The sequence below is a fragment of the Pundamilia nyererei genome, unplaced genomic scaffold, assembly GCF_000239375.1.
Source record: "Pundamilia nyererei isolate P.nyererei 1_Seehausen unplaced genomic scaffold, PunNye1.0 scaffold00065, whole genome shotgun sequence".
Lineage (NCBI taxonomy): Eukaryota > Metazoa > Chordata > Actinopteri > Cichliformes > Cichlidae > Pundamilia > Pundamilia nyererei.
In genome coordinates this window covers 1874161-1888330 of record NW_005187466.1, presented here as the reverse complement: position 1 = coordinate 1888330, position 14170 = coordinate 1874161, and the positions used below count along the sequence as shown (strand labels likewise).

The following is a 14170-nucleotide window of genomic DNA, read 5'->3' as shown; positions in this document are numbered from 1 at the left end:
AAAGACTAGTGTTCTGACATACAACACTAAAACCGCATAAATAAACAGTTAAATAAAATTAAACCGCTGAATGGGGAGTCCTTGCATTCCCAGTGCAACCGACCGGAGCTGCAAAAGTACACTATTTAATAAGCAACAATAGAGTAACAGTGTGAACATGCGTCAGTGGCTTAGTGTTTTGTTATCAGCCTCCATATTCTTCATAGTATATATCACTGCAGCAGCACAGAGCCGTGAGTTGTTTTTCCATAGAATTTTATTTCCAAAAAGCAGTTGGAGAAAAGTAAAACAAGCGAGTCAAGTACAACAAAACAAATCCCTGAAAGGGAAGAAGTAAAAGCTGATAATGACAGAAGGCCTGATGATATATACAACAGCAGACATCATTTTGGTGTTGCAGTACCAGTGAATCACTTGACAGACTCATGGTATTCTTCACATAAGTTCAAAACAAACAGCAAAATAAGGATTTTATTTCAATGGACAGAGAAGGTTCTAAAAGTCAGCTAAGGCACACAGAGCCTCCCCGAAAAAACAAAAGAAAAAATCAGAACGACGGGGAAACGTCAGTCAGAGAAATTTGTGCAACAGTTGCTCAACAATACATTCCAGTAAGAACAACAACAATCTGGCATGTGATTTTCTCTGAGAGGCAAATAGGACAAGGTCGTTGTCACAGCTGTCCAAAAACACTGAAACAGGTTATGTACTTTGATCAATAAACACCATCAATTCACTATTTGTGCCCAATTATCAACACTTTCAATGTCATTTTACCACATCTGTATTTACACGTACAATACCCTTTAAACATTATTTCGATACAAAATACCTATGTACATCCTCTTCATTTGTTATTCATTTTTGTTACAAAATAGGACTTTCACATTTAGTTACATTGAATTATTTCACTTTTTCCAAAACGGTCATTGAGCTTACATCATAATGTACTGTGTGATGTAATTGTACAGAGCATGATGGCACTAGAAAGTGGAAAACAAAGCCGCCCTTTACAACCTAACCCCGGAAACGATGCAGATTTGAGAGGAAGGAGAGATAGCAATCGTAATACACACATCTGACAGAGAGGCAAGGTGAACTTGACATTAATGAACAGCAATGTCTGCTAATTAGCCTGTTCAAAAGCACTCATTTAGCTCATGTGATGACTAAACAATGTTGACAATCACAGATTGAAAACCTAATTGGCTTCAGAGGAAACTTATTTCAAGTTAAAACAAATATGTGACCGCACCTCTTATTGTGGTACAGTGCCATACTTAGTGTAATTAGGTTGTCTCAAATGTCCAGAGATTGTCTTGATGAGAGAAAAAGTACTTTAAATGTAAATAGGGTTGCAAAGGCGCGACAGACCCGATCCAATAAATTAGTCACTTTATAATCAAGAGATACAATATGATATTCACTTGAAATTGTACATTATTGTCACAGCATGAAGATCACTACCACTCAAACCATTCTGAAACCGACGGCGACCATTAAACACCAAAAAAAGCACAGTTTCTCCTACAAACAACGTCCTGTGTGTTCGCTAGTGAAGACTGCTTTTGTTCAGCTTTTCTGTTTTTTGCTCAGGTTGTTAGGCAGCTGACCTCTTACCTTACAGGTCAGAGTGGCTTTCTCTTGTGATGCACTTGGCAAACGGCCACGTAAGAAACCCAAGACAAGAAGATCTATTCAGACAGGACAACACTGACTAACACATAGGTGCGGGCCATAAAAGGGTACAGTATAAGTTTGGGGTGTTGGCCTTTGTAAATAAAGGCAGCTTTCTTTACAAAAAAATATTTATCGAGCTGCCAAGGCAGCGTTGCAGTTATTTAGTCACTGACTAAAAATATCAGTATTTATAGAAACTTATAAATAAATAGCGACTTCATGGACCTCCCCGCCCCCACCCCCCTCCATTCACACCATTTTTGAGACTTAGTGTAGAATTATGTACAACATAAAGTGGTGTTCAAATAACTGGAATAAAGAAAAAGAAGGCAACACGTAAAACCAAGACAATACGTTTAAGGTTAATGTGACATAGTTTTGTTTCAAGTTTGAGGCAAGTTGGTTAAAAAATAAAAGAACAGCTCTCGTTCTGTCCTCTGGGTGTTTTGTTTGTGTGGAAAACTCTGCACCGTGGAAATGCTAAATCTCATAATGCTATCGTACAACTATGACAAAAGAAGCATTTATGAATTTAGTACATTTTTAACACTAAAATGTCTACATGAAATTCCTAATAGAACCCCGTAGCCTCCAATTACTCTGAGAAAGTGACTGTACTTGTTTTCTTCTCTGTTTTTTGCAGTTTTACAACAAAATGTGACTGGTGAAGATTTAGCCAAGCAACAAAACGTTCAACAATCTAATCAGGCACTGATATGAACTACGTTTTGAGTTGTTCTACTCATGTACAAACTTAAGAAACTTAAATATGAGAAATTTGCTTTTACTGACGATATGTTTGAGTGGGCACAAAATAATCTGTTCAACTGGGGATATGTGAATACTCACACACTGTGTCATTTTGTTGGTGCTGACATAAACTCTAAGTAGGCACATTTAATTCAGTACCCAGCTATCTTCTTGTGTATGTCTTAATACTAAGGCCTTATCGCAGCAGAACCTGGTCTGCTAGCAGTATCGATAGCCCGCACTCACTTGACCCACGTGCCCTGTGCGAGGCATTAAAAGCTGACTTTATAATTCACTCAGCAGCCAAATAAATGCTTAAAAATTGCAATGTTTGATCACAGTAAAACTCAGCCGTGAGAAGAAAAATAAATACACAGAGAAACTGAAATAGCAAAGCCAGCATAATCCCCTAAAAAAGGAATATTGTGGGAGGAAAATGTTCCCCTTCGCTTTCCGTCCCCCCAAACTCCACTTTTTCTTTTGATTTCAACATCTTCCGCGAGAGATGGAGAACACTCACCCCCCTGTCATCTGCAACAAACACCTCAAATAAATAAAGATAAACAGTGCCACGACCTCCTGTCCAGCTGGAGGCCTTGCTGCTACCTGATACGACCATTGGCACGAGGTGCTCCCAGCTGAGATTTGGGGTCTGGGCTCATGGAGCTCCACGGGCTCTTGGGGCACGCCTGCATGACAGGACAGGCCGTAGGGCCCACAGCACAGACGTCAGCTGCCTCCCACAACTCGCCCACCAGGCTGTCTATCCAACGCTCGAGCTCATGGCCGGTCAGGGCTGCGTTCCTCTTGGCCTGCTCCACGTAACTCAGACTGACAGGGATGTTGAGCACCGGGTTGAGGCCGTGGAAACTCTGCTCCATGTAGCTATTCTTAGCTGGCCCATTGTGGAGCTTCAGAGTATCCTCTGGAGGTTTGTGGGAAGAAAGAAAGAGAGAGCAGACAAAGAAGTTATAGACAGTGAGCAAAAAAGGTGGTAGTCAGTGGTCAAAAATGCAGATTGGATTGCAGAAGGGGGAAAAAGTTGGGCATGGAGAAAAGGGGGAAAAGGGAAAAAGTACAATATCAAAGAAGTGAACGTGACTTTCTTTCTTATTATCTTAAAAGTATAAATTGGATGCTTGCATTGATTTTTTTTTTTTTTTTACAACTGGACCCTCTAAATCTTCTCTTTTGATGTGGTTTGTTAGGCTACTGCAGTGCTGACTTTCTGGAAACAGTGAGAAATATTCAAGACATGAAGTCATCCTTTCTTCCCATGACGGTTATGCGCTGAAGGAAGATGGTAAACATAGACAGAACTTCTCCTTAAAACACCCTCTCCACCCTGAGCTCCAGTGAAGCTTTAAATTCCTCACTGCCACTCTAACTGGGGTGCTAGCCATCCCTTCTAACACAAGCTTCCTCTCATCCAGATGTTAGCAGACTTCAGCACTTTTTGCACACTGATGACAGAAAGATGCAGTCTGACATGGCAGTGGCCAACCAATGCCAGCTTGCTTTGTGGCAGCAGCGTGCAGTATGAAGTCATGCATCTGTGTAGAGCTTTTGTATATGCATGCGTCTGCTGCTCGCTCTCTTTGCGCATGGAAGGCCACATCGTAAAGTTTGACTGGCACACCATTTAGGAGGGAAACCTGATGTCAGCCATGGCAATAAATTATATGTGGACTCATGAAATAGCTAATAACCAAAGAACACATTACAACACACATCAAGAAAAACAAACACAAGATTATTACATAATAACTATAAATTAAACACAAACATTATTAACTTAGCGGGTCTAATAATTATGTAGCCTTACGTTATAAATTTTAAAGACTCAACTTTATTTTCCGTCAGCCACTTCGGGTGATGCATCAGTTAAAGACAAACGTCCAGATCCAAAGTAAGCTAAAGAGATGCCCCCCATCGCTCCCCACATCCAACACTAACTAATAATATTTCATATTTACAGCATATTGATGCACTGAATTTCTGCTTGCAGTTTCACAGCTGACATGTTTATCTGTAGCAGACTCGATGTAAACACATGACCTTGTAGTACCATATCACCCCATTAGAGCACTTCGCTCTCGCCCTGCAGGCCTACTTGTTGTTCCTAGAGTATTTAAAAGTAGAATGGGAGGGAGAGCCTTCAGTTTTCAGGCCCCTCTTCTATGTAACCAGCTTCCAGTTTGGATTGAGCAGACAGACACTGTCTCTACTTTTAAGATTAGGCTTAAAACTTTCCTTTTTGCTAAAGCATATAGTTAGAGCTGGACCAGGTGACCCTGAATCCTCCCTCAGTTATGCTGCAATAGGTGTAGGCTGCTGGGAGATTCCCATGATGCATTGAGTATTTCCTTTTCAGTCACCTTTCTCACTCACTATGTGTTAATAGACCTCTCTGCATTGTACTTGTTATTAATCTCTGTCTCTCTTCCACAGCATGTCTTTATCCTGTTTTCCTTCTCTCTCCCCAACCAGTCATAGCAGATGACCCCGCCCCTTCCTGAGCCTGGTTCTGCTGGAGGTTTCTTCCTGTTAAAAGGGAGTTTTTCCTTCCCACTTTTGCCAAAGTGTTTGCTCATAGGGGGTCATATGATTGTTGGGTTTTTCTCTGTATGTATTATTGTAGGGTCTACCTTATAATATAAAGCACCTCGAGGCGACTGTTGTGATTTGGCGCTATATAAAGAAAATTGAATTGAATTGAATGTTGTATAAGAGGAAATGAGAATGTAAGTGAAGTGACTCAAAAATGTCAGCTTTACCACAATCTTTATATTAATCTTTAGTCTGCTACAAATTACAGTAAAAGTTACAGTAAGCTGTGTCCTGCCACAAAGTACGGCTATAGCAGAAAAATTAAAGCAGCTTTTCTTTGATGTCCATGGATATTTTACTTTAAGCCAAAATTTTCATGGTTCCCCGCTTTAAAGTATCTAATCAGAGTTTAAAAAGTGCTCGATCCTTCGGAGGGAGCTCTCTCAGCTCCCAGCCCAACTTAATGTGTATAGCTGGCTTGCAATATTAGACACATTTATTCAAGTGCAAATGTAATCTTTGTATCGTACTGAATATTTCTGCTTCACTGCATTGACTGTATATTTTACTTTTTACTATCTTACACTTACCTGATAGCTGGAGTCAATGGTTACTTTATTACCGAATCCTATATTTAAGTTTTAATAAGCTAAATGTATTTAAAAAAACAAAAACCTAAAAACCTGTGTTGACCATTAACATAGCTTTGTCTGTTCTGTTTCATGTCTCACTTATAATAGATTCTTAAAATAAGTGCTTTTAAAAATAGAAACAGAAACTGCAGATTTAGAAAAAATATTAAATAGATTTTTTTTAGGTTAAAAATACAACAAATACAATGTTTCAATGTTACTTTAAGGAAAGAAAAAAAAATATCCAAAATTCAAAATACCTGGGAGCATCTTAAATTGTGGTATTTACTATTTCTTGATGCACTGTAACAGAGGTTCAGTGTGTAACTGTAAGAAGGCCCTTTGTTTTGGACAAAAAGACTGAGCTCACACAGCAGCCCTTTCTATCCATACATCAGTAGAAACATAACTGCATAATGCACAGTGATTTAAAAAAAACATCTAACCGTGATATTTATAATATCACCATTTTTTATTAAAATTCCTCTTATTCTTGTAGCCAGTGTGCCACAGAGATTCAGGTGAAAAATAAAAAATGCCATGTGCTGTTCCCCTTTATCATTAAAAAGCTCAGTGAAATTATTAAACAGTGAAAGACATGATTATGCCAAAGCTGGCGTCTCAGCTCTCATGTGACTTTCAAAGCAACTTGGCTGCTTATGGATTACAAGACTGCAGTGCTGCCCCTTATCCATGCTGACTGATTGATTTAATTGTGTCACTGTTTTCGGAGGGCTAAGTGCACTGTTGTTTAACACTCTGCTTAGTATGTATGAGCAGCTCGCTGGGTTATTAGGGTTGACTTGATGACAAATAACCAGGGTCTGCCGAGGCCCAGAGGCTTGATTAGAAAGGGCATCGCTGCAAATGCAAGGCTGTGTGCATTTGTGTGCGTGCCTGTGCAGACATTTCGAAACACCTAAATCAGCAATCGCTTCTTTTAGACGTGACCTGTTGTGTAAAGAGTGCGATATAAAACTGATCCCATTCGGTCCTTTGAGCTGATATTGTCATGTGGGAATCACTGCAGAAATTAAAAAAAAGGACACTTAAGAAAATTCATGAAGACTGATTTTTATCAGTGATCTCATCAGTTCTGCTTGATCTTGATTATTATTATTTTTTTAAAAGCACAATGAGCTTCGTGGACCATATTCTTAAAGCCAGCTTATATCAGCTGATTTCTACACTTTCATGCATCCAATTGGCAGATCTCATGTAAGGCTGCCTATTAACCTTGCTTTAATCTGCCTGTGATTGTTCCACATGTATAAGCCCCTTTACAAGCCACTTCCACAGCAATTCTGCCTGTCGTACTGCGTATGACTCAATCTGTTGTGACTGATGCCTGCTTTGTTCGGTATGAACATGTTGCTTCTGGTCTCTTCACCTCTGGCCTTCCATGGATGCATAAATAAGTGTAAGGAGGTTCCACAAAAGAGCCAAACTCCTGACTAAAACTGGACTTTTAGGGCTCTCTGAGACTCGGTATGTCGACTTCATAAAATGTTCATCGCCAAGCAACTACAGATGTCCTTTGAAACATAAAGTAAAGTATGACAGTATAATGACAGAAAACCCAGAAAACACACCACAAAATTACTACCCAAGTCTTTTTTATGACACGGTTTCACAAAGACTCAATATTATATGCATCACAAACTGTGGTGCTGTATTGAATTGCACTTTCAAGGTCCATAAAGTAATTGCAGAGTTTCCACTAAACCTCCACGAGCAGAGAAATGTTTGACATTTAGAAAAACACCCTTTGTATTTTTTTTTTGATGAATGGTCATCTTTTGTTGAGGAATAGCACATCAGTGCAATATGCTTAGTAAGGCTACTTTTGCAAATAACACAATCAATAGTAATTTTATGCTAAAGCTGAAACAAATGGCAAGTGTTACTTATACACGAGCCTTCTACCACAGAGACAACTTGAATCTCTTTCTCACCTTGTTGTATGGGCTGGTGTTTGTTATAAGCCAACGGGGCAATGAGGAAGCGCATCTCCGCTACAGGACTCCAGTGATGCAGGATGCGGACGTTCCACACACCGGGCCGCAGAGGCTGGTTGAGCGGTGGGCGATAGTGGGTAAACTCGGCACTTGCATCAATCAAAATGTCATAAGTGGCTGCGATGACGTTGGTAGGGTCGATCCACACAACCGTGACGGTGACATTCGGCCCTTTAACCCACTTCTGCATGCCCACCGTCTCATCCATGGGACCCATTAGGCCGCCAAAGTTTCTGAAAATGCGTTCTTTGGCATCCCATTCTGTCCCAATCTGCCCCAGAAGAGAAAGAATAGGCACGTGAGTTGGTGATAGGCTTGGGTGAGAACAAAGACAAGCAGAGAGATTACAGCAAAAACGCACAGGAGCTGCTGCAACACATTAAAAACATTTAAGTGGGGGAAATGGTTTATTATTCATAAAAATGCAAAAGGCAACAACCTTTTTCAACTTTTCTGGACAGTTTGAAATATTGCAGGGAGTAATGTGCAGCCTCACACCTGCAGTGAGAGGCTGCAGCGAGGTAACCAACTCCCTTTCATAGTGCTCCTGTGCTGTTTTGCAGTAATGCCACACCATCACTGTTGCTCACAGAATGATGAAAAAGCTAATTACAGATTGAGTCTTTATTTAAAAAACAAAACATTTTGATTTAATGGCCACCGAATTCTGTAACCTGTTGTCAATATATCAACTAGTTGAGTGATATCTCAACTATGTTATCATAGGGAGTCATTTTAAGTATGCATTTTTTATTTAAAAGCCCTGCACTTCAGCCCTACTCTCAACACAGCTGTTATATACTATTTTAATCTGCAAAAGCTGACAAGTCTGATTCTTCTGACAAGCACTTTTAAGTAAATTTGGCTACAGTTTTGCTATTATGACTGACTCTATGAGGCTAAGGAGTCATGCTGAAAAAAGATATCTCAAAGGGGTGAAAATCAAACGCACTCCCGTTTCACACAAAGACAAAATCAGAAGGCAGTGAACACCAACACCAGTGTGAACACTATTTGTCTCAAACAGAAACAACAGTGGAGATTATTAAAACCCTAAATAAGTAAAAAATCTCAAATAGAGGAAGACACAGATTATATGCAGAGACAGGGAACCGCAGCTTTTTGACGGATAAAAAAAAGCATCTAGGGAGAAAAGCTCAATAAAAACTGGGTTTCAATGCTTCCACAAAATCAGAGAAAGCGCTTTTCTTTGCGTGAATTTTGAGATAAATAAATTTAACAAACAGTAGCAGTAAGTCGAATATATCTTTGGCGAGTTAGGAGACATACAGTGCCTCTGGCTGCAGAAGCTGCCAGCCTGCAAAACACTGGAGGGCTGCCAATGGAACAATGAGCCACTTTAAGATTATAATGTCCTCTAAGCTTACATAATTAACATTTAGAATACACATGTTTGCAGGTTATTGGTTATGTCTTTCTAACTTATATTTTGCCAAAAGTCCCGCTACAAAACATCCTGCAATAAGAAAGAACAAAAGAGATCCAGCGGTAAGACAGACAAATCATAACAACAGGAACACAATTACAGTAATTGTGTTTAATATCTTTGCTGTGGTCAACTTAAAAAAGTCATCTAAATTGCAAAACTGTGAGACAGAGTGATAGAGAGGGAGGCACACACACACACACACACACACACTCTGACAATAAAAGATGTCTAGGGTGTTTGCAGAAATGTGAGAGGGATGGCGGCTTTAAGAAGCGCTCATCCTTACAATAGTAGCTGATTAACACAGCCTCACCCAGCCGGACGATCAATGCCTGACTGGAATTGACTCTGCATTAGGTCCTCTGAGAACTGCGATTACCATGTACAGTATAAATAGACACCACTTGCATAAATGAGACACGCACAGAAACAGTGTGTGTTTTGTCATCAGTTAAAACACACCTCACTTTCCTCTCAATTATTGGACTGACCTCTGCCATATCTGCCCCTTGGACCTTGCCCCTTAAATTACTAATCAGCTCTCTTGTCCTGCACCGCTGTAGCTCATTACTTTATTCAATACTGATTCGCTAATGCACACTAACGCTCATATGGCTAGCAACACTCTCCTTCAAGGCCCCAGGAGGAAGTTAAAAGGAGCAGTTGGAGAGAAATAACACTGTTTTCCACTACCAGGAAACTTGCAGATGGCTGTCTAAACTGAGCTGTAATAAGAAGATTGTGACAGTGTTCACGTGCCTAGAGGGGAACCCTCTGAGACCTGCTTCTAGTTCTTGCAGTTTATTGAGCATCTACTATGCGCAATATAAAATATGCACATCTGCATTCCAAGTTGCATTTTTTTCTAAGCCGTTTCAGGTCAGACGAGTGGGCAGTCTCCTTCCACAGACTTCTGTACCAAGTTAATAAGATGCACAGGCAACTTGCCTGACTGCTGTCTGGCCTCATGACCAAAGGTCAGGGTCTATCCTGGTTACAACAGAAATACTGGACAGAAGGCCATTTTTACCACAAAAGTGTAAAAAAAAAAAAAAGTATTGAGATGTAACTTTAACACGTACCACCCACAAAAACAGTTTTGCAATCCAAACAAACTCTTCTAGGAGGACGAATACACCCTAACGCATCACAAAAACTGCTCAGTAACACAAACAAACTCCCCAGATATTAATCCAATACAGCATCAGTTGGATGTGCCGGAACATGGACGATCCTTTGCCAACATCCCGAGGCCAGACACCACACTACAAGCCAGAACTACTTAACATTAGGCTTGTTTTAATGTTGTGACTGCTTGGTGTATAAACTGATCTGCTGTTTATTTATACAGAACACTTGAGGTCTTTTTGCAAAGACATGGCAGTGTTTTAACAATAGCAAAAGTTGGCTGCAACATTTTAACTACATTCATAAAGTTTATTGTTTTAAAGACTGCAATTATTGTTTTCCACTAACATATTTCTCTCCTGGTGATGACATTCAAGGTATATCTGTGGATAAGAGATGGAACCAGTACCAGAAAACTCTTCCTTCGAGTATGAAAGTAGGTCGAACAGGGATTAACTTCCTGCCTACTTCAGCCTATAGATTACGATGACCTCCACACTCAACCTGTCCCTTGGTGCTCCTACCCTATAAGCTTTGGCTTAAGACCAACACTCAATCAAGGCTTATGAGTGCTAACCAAGTCGCTTATAGCTGTACTTAGAAGAACACGCTTAGGTGGAACAAATGCTGATCTGGCAACCTCATTGTGGCTCTATGCTCTTTGTCCAATTACTACATTTTTCTACCAGTCTGTTCACTCACACTTTCCACCCAATTGGACCATTTATTCAGATTTTCCGCTCTTAACCAGCAATTACTAACAGCCTCTGCTACGTTTGAAACATTTAGCCCTCATTTATCATCTGCTGTTGACCTGACAAAAAACAAAAATAAAAAAACTTGATAATAACCTGGATTACTTTTCCCAAATTCATTGTTCACCATTATTACATGTACTACTTGTTTCATGCTCTGTACCTGACTTAACAGAACGCATAAAACACTCTATTTCATAATCCAGCTACAGTTCATTTTTTCTCTGTGACCCAGTAACCCTGCAAACCTCTTCTCCATGTCATCGGGCAGTCGGTGCCTATAGTTTGACACTTCCATTAAATAAGTCTGGTCAGTTTTATCAAGCAAGGTCATGGACAGTCCCACTCTACATCTGGCCCTGCTTAAAAACATAGGGCACAAATGCCCCTCGAGGCTGCATTTGCAGGCTTATTAGGGACACTTTTTGGAGTGGTAATCAAATACAGGTGTCTACTAGCAGCACCAGAGGACTCTCCGGGGGCACACATTACGCTACCGAGGCAAGATGGAAGGACCCTAATAAACATGCACAGTGATGCAATGAGTAGAAAACAAGAGAAAACAAGACAATTTCTGTTATAAAAGCACAAACTGGAGTTATTCTTGGACATGTTTTTCTGGAGCTAAACGTTTCTAGATGTTATCCAAAAAAAGAAAAATGCAAACATCTGACACGAATGGGACAATAAATGATTTGTGCTATTGTGAGAATAGTCCATGTACCAGTCCAGTAAATTTAAAGGTAGTTACATCATTGTCCAAATTTCATGTGTGGAAGAAAAAGCAGAGTGGGATGAGGCCGGATGAAACCCACGCAAACAAAGGAAGCACATGCAAACTCCACACCAGATGTCCACCTTCTTGCTGTGGACATCTGGACAAGCTGCCAGTCTATTGCAGGAGTGACACAGACATCTGTCCACTCACATCTACAATGAGTTTAAAGTCTATCAGCTAACTAAACACCTACATGTCTTTGGGACGTAACGGGAGTAACGGAGAGAATGGGAAGCGCTCCACAAAGAAAGGTCCCAGCTGTTTCAAGCTAAAATGCTCAAAAATGCATACACTTTGTCAGAAGCATTATTCTTGCTTTTCTACATTGTATTCTGTTACATTACATCATAATATGTTGCTACTCTTTTTTCCTCCCATGTATGTCCACATAAATTATCTAGACTGTGGTGGAATGAGGACGTAATCTTCAGTTAAAGTTAGTCATGGTGCTGTAGGATTTATGCACAGCTTAAAATGCCTCTCAATGTCAAATCTGACTTGAGGTGAAATACTGGTTTTTAATGTGCAGGTTTTAAGCGGTCCTGTACTAAAGTGCTGTAAAAAAGGCCTATAAAGGCAGCAACAGGGGAGTGAAAAGACATATCTGTCTTTCTTTATATCCAAAGGAGGACAAGGAAACCATTGTTAAGCCAACCATATGGTTTATCTAGCAAACCCCAGTATATAGCTATAGCATAATGGTCCATATCTACAAATTTGAGAAAAGGCAGTGCGCTGCTGCAGCTACGCCGTGCTGTCGTCTTGTATTTTGAATGACAGATGGACAAACTGATTGACTGACAGCCACTACACAGCGCTAGACAGAGAATGTTTTCTCAGGCTGAGCATTCAGATAAAAGCCACAGCTCACATCACTTCTCTGTCACTCACGGTTTCATAGGTTAGACAGACAAACAGGGCTTAGCAAGAGGGAGCCACACGTCGGCCGGGCGTCTGCATCCCTTCGTGTTCAGAATGAGAGCGCCGCAAAAGGTCGAACGTGGTCAAAGTGTATCCAGGTGCACGAGCATTGTCCGCGGGCACAAACAAATTTGTTCGCAAATTTGTTGACATTTCTGCCTCCTACTAAAGCTCTGCACGATAAAAGCAGAGAAAAAGGTCAATTTGCATTCACTCAGTTAATTTTGTCCTTTTTAAAAAGACACTCTGTGGCTGTCACATCACAGCCGAGCGGCTGTATCCTAAACAGGCGTTGTGGTAAACAGAAACACACATTAACATAACAAGACAATCAAGGGAAGCATTCCAGTGTGAAGGTGGGAAGACGTTCTATTAGGAAACAACAAATAAGCAGCACATGAAGCGCTCATCCCTGTAAACTGGGATGAATTCAATCAATTTACATTTTACAAGGCCATTACAGGCACCAGTTTAATAGTGTGGAGATGCGCTGCTATGAGTCTTGGCAAGGGCGATATATGAGGTCACCATGGCAATGAGCTGTATATCTCACCTCTAATTATATGCTGAGGAGTGTGTTTTTGCTGTGTGCTGCTCAGAGTTTTAATGGAACTCATTTTCTGACACTGGCAGCAGCTGACTGATTGTTTTGTGACTCACGCCAAACAAGCGAATTCAAATTAAAAATGAATGCAAGGGCATGCAGACTAATATGCTGACTCACCTCTGCGAACTGCAACCTGCTGAATGTGCTCGTAGGAGGAGTGGTTAACTTGAAGTTCTTTGTGGGTGCCACCCAGGTCTCCATGGTCTCCAGCTTGCTTGTTGCCAGGTTAGTAGCATGGTGCTTGACCAGATAGCCCTGGAACTGGTCTGACTGGAAGTAGAGATGCACTGATACTGGGTGGCCCATGGGGAAATACCTGATGGAGCGTTGAGAAAATGAGAATCCATTAGCAAACCCGATACCTTCTGACCTACCTACTTGACGGTGCTGCTTTTCAGAGCTGATACTGTAAGAAGAGGAGAATATCAAGATTCATGTGGATAAGGTCTGGGGGGCCTTGGACATGCTAATGTGGCTGGATGCTAATGAATGCTTGCCGTGAAGGTTAGTGGAGAGTCAATGTGCTGTGTGATTGTGTGACACGGCCGACATTAATTCAATGACCTTTAACAGAAATCCAATTGGTAAAAGACATGTGTCAACTAGGCAGATAATTCCCAAACCGCACTGCTTGCGAGTTGCTGTGTCCACACTTTGTGGGTTCATGACTGCTGCTGCAGTAGATCCCAGATCAGATATGAACTGCTGAAGTACCCTTAAGAACTTCTGAGTAAACAACAAAGTTTCTTGTGCTACAATGTGCTGGTTGCTTTAACATGTGCTCTGAAGTGGAAGGGATGGCATTAAGAAGACACGTGACAGGCGGCACCACAGTGGTCTGAAAATTACAGAATAGTCATGGGCTGCATTGGCAGCATATTCAGATTAGTCACAGACGCGC

At 40.8% G+C, this 14170-nt stretch overlaps 1 protein-coding gene across 1 annotated transcript in view; it reads right to left on the bottom strand.

Annotated features, from left to right (window-relative positions):
• Positions 1-268: 268 nt before the first annotated feature.
• The window catches only part of xylt1 (xylosyltransferase I), a 77405-nt gene continuing 63503 nt past the window's right edge, over positions 269-14170 (bottom strand). Inside the window, exons 9-11 of the mRNA XM_005735796.2 lie at positions 13387-13585; positions 7568-7901; positions 269-3355 (exon numbers count right to left, since the gene is read on the bottom strand). Coding sequence (XP_005735853.1) covers positions 3033-3355; positions 7568-7901; positions 13387-13585 — 856 coding nt within the window. The 3' untranslated portion in view covers positions 269-3032. The remainder of the gene's footprint in view (positions 3356-7567; positions 7902-13386; positions 13586-14170) is intronic.